The sequence below is a fragment of the Rhinoderma darwinii genome, chromosome 8 (assembly GCF_050947455.1).
Source record: "Rhinoderma darwinii isolate aRhiDar2 chromosome 8, aRhiDar2.hap1, whole genome shotgun sequence".
NCBI classification, from domain to species: Eukaryota; Metazoa; Chordata; class Amphibia; order Anura; family Rhinodermatidae; genus Rhinoderma; species Rhinoderma darwinii.
Window position 1 is genome coordinate 116,600,173 of NC_134694.1, and position 17,761 is coordinate 116,617,933.

At 44.4% G+C, this 17,761-nt stretch overlaps 1 protein-coding gene across 1 annotated transcript; it reads left to right on the forward strand.

Moving 5' to 3' along the window:
• The first annotated feature begins 373 nt into the window (after positions 1-373).
• On the forward strand, positions 374-17,552 carry TSPAN6 (tetraspanin 6). The gene is made up of 8 exons (XM_075836583.1): positions 374-584; positions 8,631-8,819; positions 9,081-9,155; positions 10,418-10,516; positions 12,136-12,291; positions 13,133-13,216; positions 13,852-13,951; positions 15,285-17,552. The coding sequence occupies exons 1-7, from the start codon at positions 498-500 to the stop codon at positions 13,918-13,920; spliced, it is 759 nt and encodes a 252-aa protein (XP_075692698.1). The 5' UTR covers positions 374-497; the 3' UTR covers positions 13,921-13,951; positions 15,285-17,552.
• Positions 17,553-17,761: the final 209 nt, after the last annotated feature.

Consider the following 17,761-nt stretch of genomic DNA (forward strand, 5'->3'; position numbering starts at 1 on the left):
CCCCCGTGTCTCGTGGCCCCTCAGCTTGGAATTATGAACACTGTGGGGAATGGGTGTCTTGTATAAAACAATAATGGTGCAACACTATTATACATATATATATATTATATACAGTCACATCACCTCCTTCCTATATGCGACTTACATAGAGGACGCTCCAAATAAACGCACCGTGTGGCCTCTCCTGATCCACTGATATAACGCGCTTATTTTCGGACTTCTCCGGAAATCTCCGGAAACAGCCGAGCGCTCAGCTCACATGAATGATTTCACCCCGCTCTCGCTGACATCACCCTGATTCCTCTCTGGGATTGCTGATGTCATCATCGCCCGGAAATACAAGTCACACACGCGGCTTTGCTTTATTACAGAGCGGCCGCCCCTTCGGCTCTAGTCTGCAGAGCCCTCGTGAGACGCCGGGAGTGTTCGGGAGTTTCCGGCCGTCGCTCGGGTGTTTCCGGCAGACAGGTCGTACTTGGCAGAAGTTGGGTGAAGCCATGGCGTCTCCGTCCCGTCGGCTGCAGACAAAGCCCGTTATAACTTGTCTGAAGAGCGTCCTTCTCATCTACACCTTCATCTTCTGGGTAAGGAGCCCGGGCCCGGCTGCTATGTGGCCGGTGTGCCCGCGGGATGATGGGGCTTCTTTGTTTGGCTGATTGTTACATTGTATCTCTGGAGAGTATGGGGCTTATTGCTTGCAGATTTCTGGGGTGGGGGTTGTAGTTTCACAAGACTCTGGGGTTCATTGTTCCAGGCATTCTTAGACTTGTAGTTCCACATTCTTCCGCCAGCCGCTTTCTTTTCAACACTTTTTTTTTTTTTTCAGCTTTTGTTTCTTTTTTGTTCTTTTTAACTCTTTGACCTTTTTCCTTGTTCCTGGTTTATTCCATTGCCTATCACTAGAGGTTCCTGTAATGGGATTGTATATCATGCGGGGCCAGACTTCTCATTGGTGACCCCAGGGTCATGGTGTTTAATCTCCTCTCATAATAAAGGGGTTACGATCGACCTGTTGCCCTTCCTGTTCATGTTGCGACACATTTGGCACGCCACTTTTTAACAGTTTATGAAATGCCATGACGTTTGGTGGCATCACAAGACAAGCTTGTCCTACCAGTGACCCCCAGGGTTTGTACCCGGATACCAGGACGTCGGTCTTTGCTGTCCCATGTGGCACATTTTACATCTCAGAAGATAAGTCGGAGCCTTAGGCCAGATGTAAGTGCGCTACGTTGTGGTAACAGGAGCGCCAGCGGGCGACGCCAGCCCCGGGCCCGGTGGTTGTGTATATGTGGTATGACGGCTCTTGTTACTGTGATCTTATTCTGTGTGTAATGGCTGGAAAGTGAATCGTTCTTAGTTGTTGGCGGATAATTATTTGTTTTTGGGGGGTTTGTATATCAAACTTGCGCCCCTTTTTTTTGTCTGGACAGCCACAGGCAGACAGATCTGTAGTCAATACATCTACGTGTCCTCCAGTTATTTGACTTGACCCTGTTCATACATGACCCTATGTGGGGGTTGGCCCTCTATGACATGTTTCAGTTGATCCCCCTCCCCCAACTTCACTTATATCAAAACAATAAGAATGTTGAACTAGGGTGTAAAATTGACCCCAGACGCCGCCTAGTATTTATGGCTGTTATGTGTTTTTTTGTTTTTCCCCCTTGTATCATCCTTGTCTGTTAAGAAAAATGGGTAAGGCCTTGTTCACACTTTTTTTTTTATTTTTTATTTTTGTTCTGTTTTTGATGTGAAAACTGCCTCCCATTGATTTCAAGGGTTTTTTTTTTGTTTTTTGTTTTTTTTTGTTTTTTTCTTCCACCCACAGGAAAAAAAGTGACATGCTCTTTCTTCTCGTAGTTCCGTCTCTGAACTGCCATTGAAAGCAATGGGAGGCAGAGAAAGCGGTTATCGCACACGGCCGAAAGTGCAGGCAGGTCAAAATTGACCTCCAAATTCCTGAAGGAAGCCTTTAGATTGGTGGCCCCCGACTTCTGTAGTATCGCTTGCGTGATCGGGTCTGGCAGACAGAATCAGGACAGGGAGTTATCATCACAAAAATGCCGCCCGTTTTGCTTACAAGACAGTCTTATTGAGGCGCAGGATAAAGGTGGACACAAAGGCTCATTTATAATTCTAAAAAGATCAGAAAAACATAGAAAAAAAAAATGGGCAAACTAGACGGACTCCTTCCGTGCGCCAGATGTTGCCTCTAAACTGAGAGGGGACTGGCGCAATTTGCGTACTCTCCTCTGTTTATTCATCTCTCCCATCACGGTCACGCACGTCCCGACTCGGCACCGTTATCAGAGAACAGATTATTTTAGGACATTTTACCTGTAATAAAATATTGAACGCAACAGAAAAAAAAAATTTGTGTGGTGAGGGACGGTAGAACGATTAGACCATCCTAGGATCGACTTTACGTGGTCCGGTGTTCTAAAATGCGTGTAAAAAAAAGTGTTTTTAATGGCCTTTTTGGCAGGTTTTCTTTTTGTTTTATTTGTGCTTTTTTTTTTTTTTTTTTTTAGGAAGTCTTTTGAAGTCCTATAAAAAAAAAAAAAAAAAAGATGCCATACCTTGACTGTTCTGCCTTTAAAAAAAATAAATATATATATATACACTGCAGAGAGCGCCACCAAAAAAAAAAAGTAGTAAATTCTGCGTGTGAATCCAGCCTAAGGACTCTCATAGTCATCAGTACAAGGTTCTGGTAAAAAGTTGCAAATAGTAACATGCAGTAAAAATGTGTTACTTTTCTTTGTGAAATTTGGAAAGAGACCAGAAAAATGTATCAAAATATGGCGCAAATCTATGTCTACGATGACTGTCAGACCGTTCAAAATGCTCCTGAGTTTTTTTTCAGGCGTATTTCATAGCGTAAAATGTTATGCTTTTATATGCCTTGAAAACGCCTGCAAACATCGTCCTATTGTTTTTTCGATGGTTAAAATCTGGGCACTGCAAACAAGACGTAAATATACGTCGCTTTTTTAAAGACGCGGTGTAAAAATATGCCTAATAAAAAAAAAAAATACATGTCTCTTCAAAGGCGATTTTGAGGCAGATTTTGACCATTTCCTTTGAAGAAACTCTTTAAAAGCGTTTGGAAAATCTGCCTCCAAATCGCCTGGTCTGTGGGAGCCGTAAAATACGCCCTCGCTATGCCCGTGTGAATGTACCCTTTATCTCCTTTACGTAGACTGGCATAAGAGACTCCAGTCTTGGTAAATGTGGTCATCAGTATGGGGGTCTTTACGTTTCTCTGGAATCTGGGCTCATTTTAGGGGAAGGTGTAAACAGAACTCTTTAATAATGAGGTCGATGTTAGAAGGAGCAGCAAAATTTCGCATACCGGAGCGACCTCGCATACCGGAGCGACCTCGCATACCGGAGCGATCTCGCATCCCCGCCAGACCTTCACACGCCGGTGTCTCCTGCCGAGCGAATACCCGGACTTGCTGACTAGACGTCTATAGAGAATTCCTTTGATCCGTCAGCCGATGGATTATTAAATAGTAAAAAATGTCAGGAGAAAAAGAATATCCGTCACCCCCCAGATGTTCCCCCAGATCGTCTCTGCAGAGCGGGCGAAGATTCCGTGGAAATGTGCAATAACCGTCAGCAACGTGGTACTGACGGACTTTCTAATCTTCTATCCAATTCGTTTTCGCTCCAATCATTTTGCGCCCGGTTTTGTTGCAGAAATCTCTGCGAATTAAAACCTGTCCCGTTCATCTGCGTGGTGTTTCTGCAGGAGGTGCCGGCATTTCTTCCATTCGAATTTATTCAATGGAGTTTGTCGCAGAAATTTCTGCAACAAAATCTGCCGTGTGTGACTGCAGCCCTGAGCCGAGGTTAATTAGGAGAAGATGCGGTGAATACCACAGGATTGGCATAGACCCCCCCCCCCCCTCCCCCGCAGCCCTATAAATCCTCCTCTAGTTGGTACATTAGACGGCTTTCTTGACCATACGGCGGGTGTGTCCGGTGTGCGGGGACGATGCGAAGGCTTCTGTGTTGGCTCCGACTTCCTCGTAAACGCTTTGGGCGCCTCCGGATCAGTAAATAGCCGGTTATTCCAGGTTACACTGAATTCTTTTGAGATCTAATAAAAACGTTGCTGCTGCTGCAGGCAAAATGTAGAAAAATGTTTTATTTTATGCTGTTTTTGAATTTTACATAATCCATGCCGGAGAGCCGGAGGTAGTGGGTGGTCGTCTGTTATGAGTCCATTCACACATTGCAGTTGAGAAAAACTGCATGTGTTTTTTTTTTTCTGCAATTTGGTGCAGTTTTTTTTTTTTTTTTTAATGCGGGTGCGTAAAAAGCAGCCGAATTGAGAAATGCTCCGAATCGCAATAAAAGCGCATGGGGTTTTCTGTTGCAGTTTTTCTATGCGTATCTCAACCATAACATGTGAGTGGTCCCTTATCCTAGCATTATAGATCCATTTTACAGAGGAGATAAAAGTAACCCCTTAATGACCAACGGAATAAAGGGGTATTGGCGGTCCTGAAGGAGGTCAATTCTATTCTGGTTTTACTATGGTCTAAATATGTTTGGGCAGTTGTATTGGAATACGGAGGATAGTCTGTAGGTGGTGGACCGCTTATAATTATGTCACGCCACGTTGAGGTTCGCTTTAGTCCTGAGCCCTGAATCCTTATTTGAAACCATCGTTCAGTTCAACATTCCCTCCAAACAAATCCATAAACTCCGGGGTAATTGGCTGTTTAAGACCCGGTTGACCTCTGCTGCCACTTTTTATGTTCGGTGGCCCTTGTAATCCATACATTCACTCAGATGCCAAGATTTTGGGCCCCTTGCATGTGGTTCCCCAGTGGTTGTCACAGCCCCGCCCCTCTCAGAAGTATTATGGCACCAACATTTAGGAGTGCAGGGTATTCTAGTAAGGCTCTACTTTGCACATACACCATTACACGTGTCTTTCTGTACGGGGATTGAGACGCACGACGACTTTTGTATGATTTATTTTTTTTCCCCCCTCATTTCAATATAAACCAATTAACGCCTCTTCTTTTTCTTTCTTTGTGCTTGACAATGATTTCGATCTGAGCAGTCGGGTAAGTTACGTGTGATATTCATCTCTATATTCTTCCTGTACGTCGCGTGTTGTGTAGTCTCGTTTCCAGCGCTACTGGGTTAATGAACTTGTCCCTCTAGGAGCAGGGACAAGCAGTCCCTTATCCTGATATGTGTAACATAAAGGGGTTGTCCAGGAATACATTTTATTTCTATTTTAACTTAATGTGACCGGTACAATGAACTTCCTAATATAATGTCTGTTTATATCTTGTGGCGTTCCGTCTAATGTGCGGTCACGTGACCCAGAGTAAACTCTCGACTTCCTCTGACGTTCCGTGTCTTTGCTCATCCAACGCTTCCAGTAGAGCAGAAACGCGGCACGTCATCAACTAGGTTTATCAGCAGAGGGACCGGAGACAGAGCTCTAAGGGCTCATGAAACCTCCGCCCGGCCCCTGCTTGTAAACTATGATGACGGTCGTCTCTGCTCTCCCGGAAGTGCTGGCTGAGCAAAGACAGGGAATGTCGTCTCTACTAGTACACGCCCCCCTCCTCCTCTCTCGGAGTTCCCACACTGCCTGCCCTCTCATCGCCCGCCCCGGCATTCCCCCTCCCGATAGTATATACAGTTATTACAGGTGTTCTATACAGGAATGATGGGGTAATCGTCCCTGTATATAACCGCCATCCCGCTGTGTGATTATTACTGGGTGTGTGTGACCGTGTAATTAGAGCAGGGAGTGACCTGTGAACATAGAGGGGCGTGGCAGTATGCAAATAGCTGAGATGCTATGGAGGAAGGGGTGGTATAAACTGTCTCCTCAGATGCAGCAAGGGATCATGGGTATGGTGGGTTACAAGACAGGAAACAGCCAGGACCATAAGCAAGAGATGTAAATAAACAGAGCAGCAGTGACGATTGAGATCAAAGAAACTGGTTAGATGGTTAGTAGGGGGTTTTAGGGAAGGCAAACCAAGGCTGGGGGCACTTATTAGAAAATATTTTTTCCTCGACAACCCATTTAAGAATATCATAACCCTTAAATGGGACTGTTGCAATTCGCAAGGCAGCAGCTGGACAGGTCTGGTGCTGTACGGCTTTGTTCACACAGGGCGGATACGCTGCATAAAAGCGCACAGCGTATCCACCCTCTGTGCCACGGAATTCCGGCCGAAAAACCGCACCAAATTGTGGTGCAGTTTTCCCAACTGGAATGGCCTCTGCGGAATACTGCACCGGAAAAAAAATAATTAAAAAAATATTCATACTTGCGTAGCCATGGTGATACGTCCCTCTGCCGTCCTGCAGCCCGGCTTCCTGGGATGACGTTTTATCCCATGTGACCGCTGCATCGTGTGATTGGCTACAGCGGTCGCATGGAATGAAAAGTTATCCCAGGAGGCCGGCCTGGACGAAGAAACACAGACTTCTGGGTAACAATGTGATTTCGTTTTTTTTTGTGGTGGACTCCGCCGCAAAAAACGCAACATCTGCTATTTGTTGCAGGATTTACCTCCCCATTGAATTCAACGAGGAAATCCTGCAACAAATAAGAAGCGATGACTCCAATACAATCATCGTTCTGCAGACTAGTAAACAGCACCGCACGTCAATGTCTGAGCGGTTTTCCCGCTCCGTGTTTCCGCAGCGTGGGGATGACGTTGGTTCATATCTCATCCGCTCTGCTGCTGCTCTATTTGCTGCGGATTTTCCGCAACAACATCCAGTACAGAAAATCTGCAGTATTTACGCTACGTGTGAACGGACCCCAACAGGAGGAAGTAGACGGGTCCGCTGCACTTCTCCAGGCGCCGCAGCTTCTTCGTTCTCTGGTTTCAGTGGTCGGACCCCCGATAATCAAACACTGGTGGTGGGAAATAGTCCTGTAGATGCCCGTAATGAACGTTCCTTGCGTGTATTGGTTTCTGTAGATGGTCATCGCGTCGCGCTCGTTATAGCGTTTCTTATATATATTTTTAGTACAATCGAAAAGGGGTTACAAAATGTCCTCGTGTAATTGTAACGTTGCGAATGTTCATTGTTGGGTCGTTACAATTTTGGGCATCAGAGTAGGTTCGATGTTGGTTAACAAACCGCGACAAACACGTGTACGTTTTATCATTGAGGCGCCGACTGCCCAAACTGGTTTATGTCCTACATGAGGTGGGCGGGTCCTGCACGGGGGGGTGGGGATTTATTTTACCTTTGTGTTTCTCGACAAATGACGTCTGAGGGTGAGAAGTTGTGGCTTTACCGGTTTAGTTATTGGAATAATCGAAGTTTAGTTGTTGGTGGTCATTTTGTGTAAACGAGTATCTGCCACGTAGATTATCTGTGCTCGGATAATGATGGGGCGTAGTACACGTGGACAGAACGCACAACCTGGCAGCCATTCATGAGCTGAGCACTGATTTACTGCCATCACCCAATTGTATGGGGGGAGGGGAGTTCTCAGAGAAGGTTAAGTCCTTATTCAGACGGTGCAGTTCAGTCGTGTTTTTTGTTTTTTACACTGATTGCCACAAAAACATGTCAAAGTGCTGCGTTTTTTACAATTTGCCGGCATTTCGCTGCCATTTTGTGGTAGTTCAAAGAAACTCGCCATGACCGCTTATTTCGATGGGTGCCGTGCAAATATACAATTCCCTGTAAGGGAAAAGTGTAGCTGTTGACCGGCGGCAGCTGCATTTAGAAGAGGGGATGTCCAGATGGGGCTCCGCCTTTTAGGATCAATTCACACGTTGAGGTGCGATGAAAACCGCATGCGATTTATACCGCGATTTGGTGTATTTTTCGATGCGTTTTTTACCTCAATCTCCTTGAAAATTTAGGTAACAACGCATGCGTTTTTGGAATACAGTTCGAACTACACCTCAACCGCAACGTGTGAATAGACCCCTGATACAACCATGGAAAAAGGACAAGTCTAAGGCCGAATTCACACACGTTTTTGTTTTTTTTCTTTAAAACACCTCATGGTTTTTATGGCCATTTTAATGGCGTTTTTTCAAAATTTGTGTTTTACTACTTGCGTTTATCACATTGAAAATCATGTGATGCAAAGATTCCTCTTTGTAACGCCTAAAACGCCATTTAAAAAAAAAACGCAACGCACATTGACGCTTGTTTTTTTTTCAAAGAGGAGAAACCTATGGAGGTCACTAGGAGAAAAGCACAACTAAATGATGCAAAAAAATACCAAAGCCGGCCATGGAAAACGTCACTGACCCAAAAATTGCAAGCTAAAGAAAAAAGCCACCTAAAAAAAACCGCCATGTTTGTAGAAGAGCGTTTCATATTTCTCCATTGACTTCAAGCTGATATCCGGCCACAGCGTTTTCTGCCACTAAAAATGCAGAAAAAATGCCACTAAAGCGCGGTGTGTGAATCCCCCCCTCTAGCTGACACCCCCCCCCCCTCTGGCTGACAACCCCCTCGCGTGTAACACTCGACATTTACATGATCACATCACTGGTGCCGCGCGCTCAGATTGTTGGTTACGGATGTTTTCTAGACGTGGACACTCGTTGTCTTTTTGTTTTGCGTCAGATTGTCACCATCTTTCTTTTTCTCTTCAGATCACCGGCGTCATACTACTGACCGTGGGAGTCTGGGGAAAGGTCGGCTTGGATGTTTACTTCTCACTACTCAATGAAAATGCCACCAACGTACCCTATGTCCTCATTGGCACTGGCGCGGTTATCATCCTGCTGGGCACATTCGGCTGCTTTGCCACCTGCCGGGCGAGCACTTGGATGCTTAAATTGGTAAGAAAAAGATTATGCCAGAAAAGGCCACATCTCCTCCTTCCTTTTGTGTCCCCGCCGGCGTTTTTGGCTCCGAGATCTAGAAAAAAACGTTAAAATTTCCAATCGTTGGAACAAACCCTCAGAAATAATCATTTTGTCACCAGACGCAAACCTGATCAATACAAGTGCTAATTATTGCTGCCCACCATCCGTCCGATCACTCGCAGTGATAAGTGGCGTGCTCCTTTTTATTTCTGGTCGCGTGTTTTGTCTTTTTAGTACGCCATGTTCCTGTCCCTCATCTTCCTGATCGAGCTGATTGCTGCCATAGTGGGTTTGGTCTTCAGACATGAGGTAAGCACCAGGGTCACGTTGTCAGATGGAATATTTATAGGGGAGAAGCTATAAAACTGCCGGTAGGGCCGCGAGTGACGTTTCGGCACTGGGCTGTATATACTGTGTATTACTGCGCAGAAAACGATTGATTTATCTCAAGGGGTTTTCCAGCGGTGACGCTTTCACAGCCGCGATGTCTGGGGGTTTCTGTGTACACCGGTATTCTGGTTTTCTATAGGGACACGGTTTACTGTCAGGGCCGAAACGAATAAGAAGAAACTGATTATTAGCATTCGGGTTTCGTTCACCAGTTCTGTTTTACCTTTCCGTCAGAGGAACCGGTGAACGGAAACGATCGCTTCTGTTTGGCTTACCAATGATTTCAATGGTAGTGTTTCCGTGACCAAAAAAACGGAATGGGAACAAGTGCTGTCGACTGCGCTATTTATTTCCGTGAAAAAAAAAAACTTTACAGAATCGAAACAGAAGCCTTACCGTTGAAATCAATGGTAATGGAAGCGATCGTTTCCGTGACATCTGTTCCTCTGACGAAAAGGTTGAACGGAAACCGAACGCTGATGTGAAAAGTCCCTGAATGGTTTATAAGCCCCGTAGACGCTCAGTCGTGTTTCTTTCCATTCGTTAAATGCTGCGGCAAAGTTCAGCCTGGGCTGTGTTCACATCTGCGTTCGCAGCCTCTATCGCAGATTCCGTCCTATTAGATGGGAAGAATAGCGCAGCCCGCAGATATACCGGCACGGAGAGCTCATTAAAGGGAATTTTTTCAGCAAATAAGTTTATTCTTTAGAAAACTGTAACCTCCTGTTTCAAAAGGTGCTTTCTGTATCAATTCCTCACTGTTTACAAGATCTCTGCTTGCTGTTAATGGGAGGATTCATTGTTTACTTGGATATAAACCTGTTCTGTCATGGGATGGACACAGGTGCGCGGCTCGTTAGAGCTCTGATACACATTCTGTAACATTCCATGCACCTGTGTCCATCGTTTGACCGGACCGGTTTTTATTGACTAGAAGTAAATAATGTAGGTTCCTATTCAAGGGCAGCAAGCAGAGATCTCAAAAGAAACCAACAAAAACTAGTAGCTGCTACAAATAGGGAATTGGTATTTTTTGTACGATAAAGTTATACCTTTACTTTCTGAAACCGTATTACACCTTTAATTTAAGTTGAAACAGGGACCACTGAGGTCCTGCAGGGAGATTAGATACACAGTCCTGGAGTTATGACTTATTATTGTCCCGTTTCTGTTTATCTCAGATTAAGGACAGCTTTGAAAAGGGTTACATGCAAGCGCTGAACCAGTATAACTCTACCGGGGATCCCCGGAGCCAGGCGGTGGACACTATCCAGAGGACGGTGAGTAGATGGAGTGACCCGTCCTATTCTAGTACGGACTTAAAGTGGCTTCTCTTTTGGATCCAATTCTGGTTTTGGCTTAAAAAAAATAAATGCAAATTTACAAACCCTTTTCAGAGATTTGGATGAGTCGCAGAAATTTCTCCAACAATTCTTCTGCATGTCAACAAATCCGTAGTGTGTTTCTATGGACTACGGTTGTCTCTATTGCTAGTGTCAGTCCCAATTTCATGCAGAATCTCAAGCAACAGTGCCACCTTGTGGCACAGGGAGGAAATGGCTACCTGCAAAATGGATTTTAGAATTTGCCTCAACATTTCAGTTCTCTATGTGCACGTAATATAATCTGAACGGATGCCATAGAAAATCCTATATATTGGTCGCATACTCCAGCGTAAGAAGTTACCGGTTGTACAGCAAGGCATGCTGGGCTTTTTTTCTTTAAATATAGAACAAAATATATTTCAAATTGTATGTAATTTATTGCAGAAAAAAAAATCCTCCATATTAATTTATGCTGCAGATTCGCTGCTTTTCAGTTTCGTTTTTTTCCCCATCTATTTCAATGGGGGGTAAAACCTGCAACAAGTAGCCGACTTTGTGGCTTTTGCGGCAGAAATGCGACAATCGCAAATTATAAAAAAAAACATAAAATCTGCCCAAAAACCAACAAGGTATGTCACCCGAAAAAATGCACCGAACTATGGTGCAGTTTTTTTTCGGCTGAAATCTCCTCTTCGGAGACCAGGTCTTGAAAGAAGTGAAGTCCATCAATACTTGCTCCCTGCTGTTGTCATGGCGATACATCCCTCTGTTCTCCATCCGGGCCGGCCTCCAAGGATGACTTTTTATCCCATGTAAATGCTGCAGCCAATCACAGGCTGCAGCAGTCATGTGGGCTTCTGCATCATCCCAGGAGGCCGGCCCGGATGGAGAATAGAGGGATGTATCGCCATGACAACATCCGGGGGCAAGTATTGACTTTTAATTGCTGAAAACTGCACCACAGTTCGGTGCTTTTTTCGGGTGGAATTCCCTGTGGGTTTGTGGGTGGATACGGTGTAGCTGACCCATGGGAACATGGCCTAATAGTTATTTATATTGCACGGACTAGACTAGGCTGCTGGGTGTTCATGTTGTATCCGTTCCAGATAGTTTGAAATTCGGCGTCGTTCACATCTGCGTCGGGGCTCCGTTCATGGGTTCCGTCGGACCTTTTGTCAGGGGAACCCACGAACTGAAACAAAACCTTGATCTCAATGGTGACGGAAACGTTGCTAATGGTTTCCATTTGTCACCGTTGTGTAAGGGTTTCCGAGGTTTTGACGGAATGACCAGCGCAGTCGACTACGGTATTCATTCCGTCAATACAACGGAACCCTTACACACTGGAGACAAATGGAAACCGCTTGCACCGGATCCGTCGCCATTGAATTCCATGGCGATTTAAACGGATACCTATTGTTTCAGTCAGGGTGCCGTTCGTGGGTTCCCCTGACAAAGGTCCCATGAAAGGCGTCCTGACGCAGATGTGAACGAAGCCTTAGCTGTATTTTTATTTTGTTGTTGGTTTTGTATGCTGAGACTTCCACGTGACTTCTGTCTTCTGTATTGTGCAGCTGAAATGCTGCGGGGTAAAATCCTACACTGACTGGGGGCAGAGCCCGTATTACAAGACAAGTGGAATTCCCCAAAGCTGCTGCGCGACGCCAGGAAACTGTACAGAAGAGGCGATGAAGGACATGGTGAAAGCGAAGAGCGTCGTCTTCCCAGACGTGAGTCCATAAGTGTCGCACATAATACATGGTTATTGTCATTGAGACGACGTCACAGGAAGGAAAATTCCACTCCCTCTAAAGTTAGGTTTAAACCGGTTTCACCAGAACAGACCCATTTAACATAAAGGGTTATTCCCATCTTGAAAATTGTTATATCCTATCCACCGAATATTCCATAAATGCCCCCCCTATGTTCTGTTGCTGGGCTCAGCCACGGTCAGACAAGGCAGCCGGGTTTTCCGTAAACATCTGAGCGCGTTTTGCTAAGCGGTTTCCAGAGCTCCTGAGATTTATAAACAGCTTAGCTCGCTGTGCTACACGGTTTCCATAAATATTAGATGTGTCATAAATGTCCGTGACGGGAATATCCTGAATATAAGACATCTAACCGATGCGCCAAGAAAAATAAGTCAGCGAGTGCCGCTTAGAAGTTGATCACAAAGTAATGGAACGTCCGTATAAAAGCTCTTAGAGAAATATAATGTTAGCGTTTGGGGCATTAGTGGCAGCGGCTGGCGCACGAGGCAAAGTAGAAGCCTCTCACCCTGTTCATGCGGTCGCGTCGTGACCCTTTCGGCAGCGCTCGTTCACATGATCTTTCCTTGGTTGGTTGCTGGTTCCATCGGCTCTCCTCGGAAGGGTTGTCAGACGTTACTCTGCTTACTGTTGGGGTATATTCACACGTAGCGGTCGAGGTGCCGTAAAACACATTAAAACAGCTCATTTTTCAGATGCGTTTTTCAACTTTTACTTTAGCTGGAAATGTTTTTTAATGTTAAATATAATTTTTCCCCCTTTTGTAAAAAGTTGTTCCTAACACCATCTCTTCTCCCCTCAGGGCTGCATCTCCAAAGTGACCTCCGTCATGGAGTCTCGGATGGGCATTGTAGCCGGAATCTCCTTTGGGATCGCTTGTTTCCAGGTCCGTGTGAACGTACATTGTCCATTTTCTGCCATGAGACCGTGACACATTAAATACAACCTCTATAGGTCTATACGTAGACTACTTTTTGCCACGGATTTCTCAGCAAAGCCGCGTCGCCGTCTAGTGGTGTTACCTGCAGATTTTGCTGTGGATTTGCCTCTATGTATTGCAAACTGTGAAAGTTAGTGAAAATCCGGAGCCGGCTCCTATTTCTGGGCTGGTTTCGTTCCGCTTTGTGCGGATGAGTTTTTGAAAACCAGATCCACGTGTACTGTCCACCCAGCTAATAGAGGGGGGGGGACCTGAGTGGGGATCCTCCCTCTATGATGTCACATGGGATGAGCGTCCTCCCAGGAGGCCGGGCTGCGGACATTCTGGCCAAAATACTGCACCACAATTTGGTTTAGGTTTTTCAGCCGGAATTCCCCTCCGCCGACCAGGGCGGATATGTTGTGTGCTTTTACTCTGCGTATCCGCCCTGTGTGAACATGCCCTGATTGTGAAGGAGATTTACCATGTTTATATTCTTTGGATGAAACCTCTTATAGATTTATGGCTCATGGCTGTCATTAAACGTCACTTTCTCAGTCTGTGATTTTAGAAAATAACTGATTGAGATGTTTGTTTTGCAGCTTGTAGGAATGTTCCTCGCTTGCTGTCTGTCGCGATATATTACAAACAACCAGTACGAGATGGTGTAAAGCAACGAGCGTCTGGATATTCAGGATAAAGGTAAAGTATAAAACCACTTGCGACACACCAGATACTCGTATCACGGCTGTCGTACATGTCCGCCAGGATTTCAATAATTTGGTAAAATCGTCACAATTTACCCACGCCCCTTTGATCCATCGTTTTAAATATCTGTTATATGTCGCAGATTAGGATTAATGGTGCTCTACAATAGCATTACAGTATTCTGTCATATGTTTTGAGCTGCTAATTTCAGGTAGAAATCCTGTTATTGCAGTTAAAGCGTCTCTGTCACCACATTATAAGTGGCCTGTCTTGTACATGATGTGATCGGCGCTGTAATGTAGATTACAGCAGTGTATTTTTATTTAGAAAAACTATGATTTTTGACGGAGTTATGACCTATTTTAGATTTATGCTAATGACTTTCTTAATGGACAACTGGGCGTGTTTTTACTTTTTGACCAAGTGGGCGTTGTACAGAGGAGTGTATGACGCTGACCAATCAGCGTCATGCACTTCTCTCCATTCATGTACTCAGCACATAGTGATCTTGCTAGATTACGCTGTCACTTACTCACACACTAACTTTACTGAAGTGTCTTGAGAGTGAACAGACATCACCTCCAGCCAGGACGTGATGTCTATTCACAATCCCGACACTTCGGTAACGTTTGTCTGTGACTTACTCACAGAGCACAGGAAGCGTAATCCCACGAGATCACAACGTGATGTCGGTGCTGTAAGTCCCACACAGACCTTACCGAAGTGTCGGGATTGTGAATAGACATGGCGCCCTGGCTGGAGGTGATGTCCACTCACTCGCACATTAATTTTAGTGAAGTGTCTTGAAAGTGACCGCAAGCGTGATCTTGCAAGATCACACTGTGCTGAGTAAATGAATGGAGATAAGTGTATTACGCTGATTGGTCAGCGTCAGACACTCCTCTGTACAACGCCCACTTGGTCACAATTTAAAACACGCCCAGTTGGGCATTAAGAAACTCATTAGCATAAATCTAAAATTTCTCCTAACGTGGTCAAAATTTATCATTTTTCTAAATAAAAACCACTGTTCTCTACATTACAGCGCCGATCACATTATGTAGGAGACGGGGCACTTATAATGTGGTGACCGCCTCTTTAAGTGTTCCTGCGGATGCAATAACTATGGAAGGCCCTGTTCACACTTCCCTCCTGTTCTTATGTGCTAGGATTTTCCAGTCATTAGTGAGTGGGATCAATACTGATCATAATGCTAGTGTGAACAGAGCCTAAAGAGTTTTTGTTTTTTTTCCTTTATCTTGAGGGGACGGCATTAATGTCAGATTCCATTTTTTTTTTTTATTCTGCATCATTTTTTCTTTTTCAGGGAATTCTCTATATTTTGCGCGGCTCCACAGATGCTCGTATCGCGCACTCCGGACTGAAAACTTGTTTTTTAACCTCATTTCGTGATGATCTCAAGACATTTTACATCAAGACCATTTTAAAATAATATCGCTTACAGGTGAAGAGGCTTGACGTTCCGGACAGGCGGCCTGCGACTCACCTGCGACTCCCCTGCGACTCACCTGCATTAGGACGTTTCCCGTAGTGCTTTGCTTCGGAGGGTTTCTACAGATCTAAATCTAGTGGGTTGTTCATTCTAGAACATTTGGGACCCCTACACTCTCTCGGATTTCTTGAGGACGGGTATGTGGCCCTCTTCTGCCCCCCTGTAAAGTAGCCTTAATATCCTCCGTGCCACATGTCCTATGACACTACATTCAACAGGGAGAAATCCTTCTCCGTCACCACCAGCAAGAAATGATCAAGCGCACGTTACCCGTCATATCGCCACGCTTTCTGTGCCAATGCGGCCGGCTTTAGCGTTCTCATTATAGTAAAGCCACCGTGACTTGCAGAAAGAAGTTACTATTATATGACATGGGACAGAGTATTGGGGTGGGGGCTTTGGGTGGAGAGTAGGGAGGTGGGGGCTACAAATTACCACGATTCAAGTGATCGAAAATGACGATTGTCCTTCGGTACATTTCTGTTCACAAGACACTAAATTCACTGACATTAATGACTTTTCTAGTCCAGGGAATAATTTATTGCTGGAATGTAATCCATCAACTCCAGATTTATATGTAAGCTTAGCCTGAATTGGCGCAGAAACCTCAGTTGGGCTTCATTCACACTCCATGTTTTGGTGCGTTTTTGTTGGCATTTTTTACATTCGTGTTTTTTCGGTTCATGCTGTGGCCGGATGTTACTTTAAAGTCCATAGTGAAATACTGAGAAAGCTGCGCACACAGTGTCGGCTGTGGGATTTTGGTAGCGTTTTTGGGTTCAGTGGTGCTTTTTTTTCCCCCAAAAAAACGCCATGTTCTGGGTATGGCTTACGTTTTTCCCCGTAGACTTCTCGAAGACTCGAAAAATGCCAGAAAAGGGGTGCACGTTTGAAATGTTTCAAAATAAAATTATTCTTTTTTTTTTTTTTTTTTTTTTTTTACAAGCCTTTAAAAACACTGAAAAAAATAGTGTGTGTGTGAATGAGCCCTATATGTTGTCCTTATATCATGCAGTTACCCACTATTGGTAATGGATCTCTCACATTCATGAAGACTGTTTCAGTTTTCTTTTGCTTTTAAAGGGGTTTTCCAGTTCTAGGAAATCAGGCCATCAATATCTCATCGGTCGGGGTCCGACTCCCAGCACCCCTGCCGATCCGCGGTTTTGAAGGGGTCGCTTTACCCTGTTCACAGTATTATAGCATTCTCCCATCGTAGTGAATAGGAGAAGGCTGTAATACTGTGAACCACCACTAGCCGTGTGAGCAGTAAAGGAGATGAAGGGGAAGCAGCGCTCATTCGATCCCTGCAAAATAGCTGATCAGCCGGGGTGCCAGAAGTCGGACCCTGACCGATCACCTATCCTGGAGATAGGCCATCAATTTCTTAGTACTGGGGAAAAAAAATTTAAGATAATTTTCCCCGTAAAAGAAAAAAAATCTACTAGTCCGACTCCTTTGAGGGTCGCCCTCTTTGTTAACCGATACTGGGGCGAATTCAGTTTTTTTTTTTTTGTTTTTTTTAAAATAAATCTAAGGGGAAATGGGGGAAGCAAAGACTGGTTGACAGGAAAATGAATTTGTGACCTTTTATCCTCCCGCATTATGTCCGCTCTACTTGTATAGTTGATCACATTCCTCCTTCTCTTTAACACTAACCTATAGAGTTTTTAGGAGAAAAGTATCTTTTTTTTTTTTTTTTTGCAACTAATAAGCCTGAGATGCTCCGGCTTCTGAACGAAACTGGTAACGCTTTTATTCTATAAGTTATTATGTTTTATCCGTTTCCGGCTACTATGAAAACCAACTGCAGCTTTAGGATTTTCTCCTCCTTTTTCATTAACTTTTCTTTCTTTTGTAATTCACTGATATTCTGTATCTTGTACTTTTTATAACTGTTATAAACCTAAAAGGGAATACAAAGTGTTTACCGGACGTGCGGTTATCCCTCCTTGACTGGCACGTCAGTGATTATCAGTATTATATGCTGCTGTCATGTCAGATATACATATTGTATGACAGGATAACCTCAGAGATGTTTGTTCCTTCACATACAATAAAGTTGTCTTTTCTTCTAAAAAAGGCCTTATTGTTTTGATATTTGAATTTAAAAAAAAAAAAAAAACTATATATCAATGTGGTATAAAACTAGGAGAGACCGGGAGATATTGACATGAAACGTACCCGATGTGTAGATTAAGGCCTGAGCGACTGGAGACTTTTTTTGTAGCGTAACTTTTTTTTTTTTTTTGCTATAGAACAGCTGCCGTCCACAGAAATACAAGGAATTG

Coding starts and splice junctions, on each gene's coding strand:
- TSPAN6 (XM_075836583.1), top strand. CDS start 498: ATGGCGTCTCCGTCCCGTCGGCTGCAGACAAAGCCCGTTATAACTTGT. Junction 585..8,630: donor TCTACACCTTCATCTTCTGG/GTAAGGAGCCCG, acceptor TTTTCTCTTCAG/ATCACCGGCGTCATACTACT. Junction 9,156..10,417: donor GTTTGGTCTTCAGACATGAG/GTAAGCACCAGG, acceptor TGTTTATCTCAG/ATTAAGGACAGCTTTGAAAA.